This window comes from Eriocheir sinensis, chromosome 7, assembly GCF_024679095.1.
Source record: "Eriocheir sinensis breed Jianghai 21 chromosome 7, ASM2467909v1, whole genome shotgun sequence".
NCBI lineage: Eukaryota > Metazoa > Arthropoda > Malacostraca > Decapoda > Varunidae > Eriocheir > Eriocheir sinensis.
In genome coordinates, this window is record NC_066515.1 from 15,971,557 (window position 1) to 15,974,056 (window position 2,500).

The following is a 2,500-nucleotide window of genomic DNA, read 5'->3' on the forward strand; positions in this document are numbered from 1 at the left end:
CTCACTCCCTCCTTTCCTCCTCCAACTCTCCCTCCCTTCCCCTCTCTCTCACTCACTCCTTTCCTTCTCACACTTTCCTCTAACTCTCCCTCCCTTCCCTTCTCTCTCACTCACTCACTCATAATTTTTTTTCTTACGCACCTCATAAATTCCATGACCACACCCACACAATCACATCAAATCCATAAGTCAAAGCGGAACTAAGGGAATTTGAGCTCTATTGAATCTGCAGAGCATAGCGTTCGGGGTGAGACAGTGTTTAATGCGGGGTTATTGATGGTGTCCAGTTGGCTTTTAGATGCGTGTTACCTGGTTGTTCTTGTGGTAATTTGAGCTTTGTTGAATTTGAAGGATTTATGTTGTTTGGGGTAAGATAGTGTTAAATGGATTCTTATTGATGGGTTTGAGGTTGTCTTAAGAAATGAGTCAGCTTTTTGTTTTTGATGTTAGTGAATGTTTGGGTGAGATAGAGAAAGGAAGAAGAGAAGGAAGAAGAGGAGGAAGAGGAGAGAGAAAGAGAGGGAAGGAAAGGAGGGAATAGGAGAAGAGAAGGGGAGGGAAAGATGGAAAAGGGAAGAAGAAAAAGAAGAACAATACATATATACATACATACATACTTACACACACACACACACACACACACACACACACACACACACACATCTAAACTTGCCCTTCTTCCTTTCTCCTTATCAACTGCGTACAAACTTCTTAGATAACACACACACACACACACACACACGTGCGCGCCCTGACTGGAACTTTCGACTTGAGTTAAAGAAAAAACACTCAGAAAAAAAACAGAAAGTAAAACAAGATAAGATAATGGAAGATTGTGTGTTGTTGAGTGGGGAAGAAAAAAGAAAGAGTACAAATTGAAGGAGTGATAAGGATGATGATAATAATAATAATAATAATAATAATGATAATAATAATAATAATAATAATAATAATAATAATAATAATAATAATAATAATGATAATGATGATGATAAGAAGACGACAAAGAAAAAGATGAAGATGAAGCAGAAAGCGACTTCGGTCAAGAGGAGCACCGGGGGCAGCATGGGCCAGGCAAGAGTCACACATCACGGCACCACTTTAAATAAAATTCGCCTGTGCCACTAACGGGCTGGGGTCGTGTATCTCATACCCTGATGACCCCACTCTGCATTATTCAACTTCTTTCAACAGAAAACCCTCTCAACAGGAATTACAAGACTCCAGACTGGAGGCTGCAGAACGCTTAACCTCAGACCTTGCTATAATTTCCGATTGGGGTAAAAGGAACCTTGTGTCCTTCAATGCCTCAAAAACCCAGTTTCTCCACCTATCAACTCGACACAATCTTCCAAACACCTATCCCCTATTCTTCGACAACACTCAGCTGTCACCTTCTTCAACACTAAACATCCTCGGTCTATCCTTAGCTCAAAATCTCAACTGGAAACTTCACGTCTCTCTTATTAAATCAGCTTCCTTGAGGTTGGGCTTTCTATATTGTCACCGCCAATTCTTCTCCTCCTCACAGATACTTTCCATATACATATAAGGGTCCTGTCCGCCCTCGTATGGAGTTTGCATCTTTCGTGTGGAGGGGCTCTACTCACACAGCTCTCCTGGACAGAGTGGAGGCTCTTCGTCTCATCAGCTCTCCTCCTCTTACTGACAGCCTTCTACCTCTTAAATTCCGCCGCCATGTTGCATATCTTTCTATCTTCTATCGATATTTTCATGCTGACTGCTCTTCTGAACTTGCTAACTGCATGCCTCCCCCCCCTCCCGCGGCCCCGCTGCACACGACTTTCTACTCATGCTCATCCCTATACTGTCCAAACCCCTTATGCAAGAGTTAACCAGCATCTTCATTCTTTCATCCCCTTCACTGGTAAACTCTGGAACAGCCTTTCTTTGTCTGTATTGCCTCATGCCTATGACTTGACCTCTTTCAAGAAGTGTATCAAGACACCTCTCCACCCGAAATTGTCATCTCTTTTGGCTACTCTTTACTTTTTACTTTTGTGGGAGCGGAGAGTAGCGGGCTTTTTTTTTCACTCTTTTTGTTGCCCTTGAGCCGCATCCTTTGATGTAAAAAAAAAAAAAAGTGTACCCAAACAAGCACCACTCGAGCCGGCCTATACCCCAGCCATCACATAAAGGCCTGTCACTTTCTTACCATTGCAATGATCGCCACGCTGAGGTTCACCTTCAGCCCGTAGACGATCATGAAGCCGACACATCCCAGCACGGCGAAGATGACCCTCGCCGGCACGATATCTGAAAAAAGGAAATGGGAAGGTGAGAGAAGGTGAGAGAGGGAAAGTGAGGTGGAGGATGAAAGGGAAGGGGGAAAGTGTGTGTGTGTGTGTGTGTGTGTGTGTGTGTGTGTGTGTGTGTGAGAGTGTGAGAGAGAGAGAGAGAGAGAGAGAGAGAGAGAGAGAGAGAGAGAGAGAGAGAGAGAGAGAGAGAGAGAGAGAGAGAGAGAGAGAGAGCAGTGACA

At 43.8% G+C, this 2,500-nt stretch overlaps 1 protein-coding gene across 3 annotated transcripts in view; it reads right to left on the bottom strand.

Annotated features, from left to right (window-relative positions):
• The window catches only part of LOC126993113 (putative inorganic phosphate cotransporter), a 61,887-nt gene that overhangs the window by 31,794 nt on the left and 27,593 nt on the right, over window positions 1-2,500 (bottom strand). For all 3 annotated transcript variants that reach the window (XM_050851969.1, XM_050851970.1, XM_050851977.1), the window contains one exon: window positions 2,177-2,277. In XM_050851969.1, the coding sequence (XP_050707926.1) occupies window positions 2,177-2,277 (101 nt within the window). The remainder of the gene's footprint in view (window positions 1-2,176; window positions 2,278-2,500) is intronic.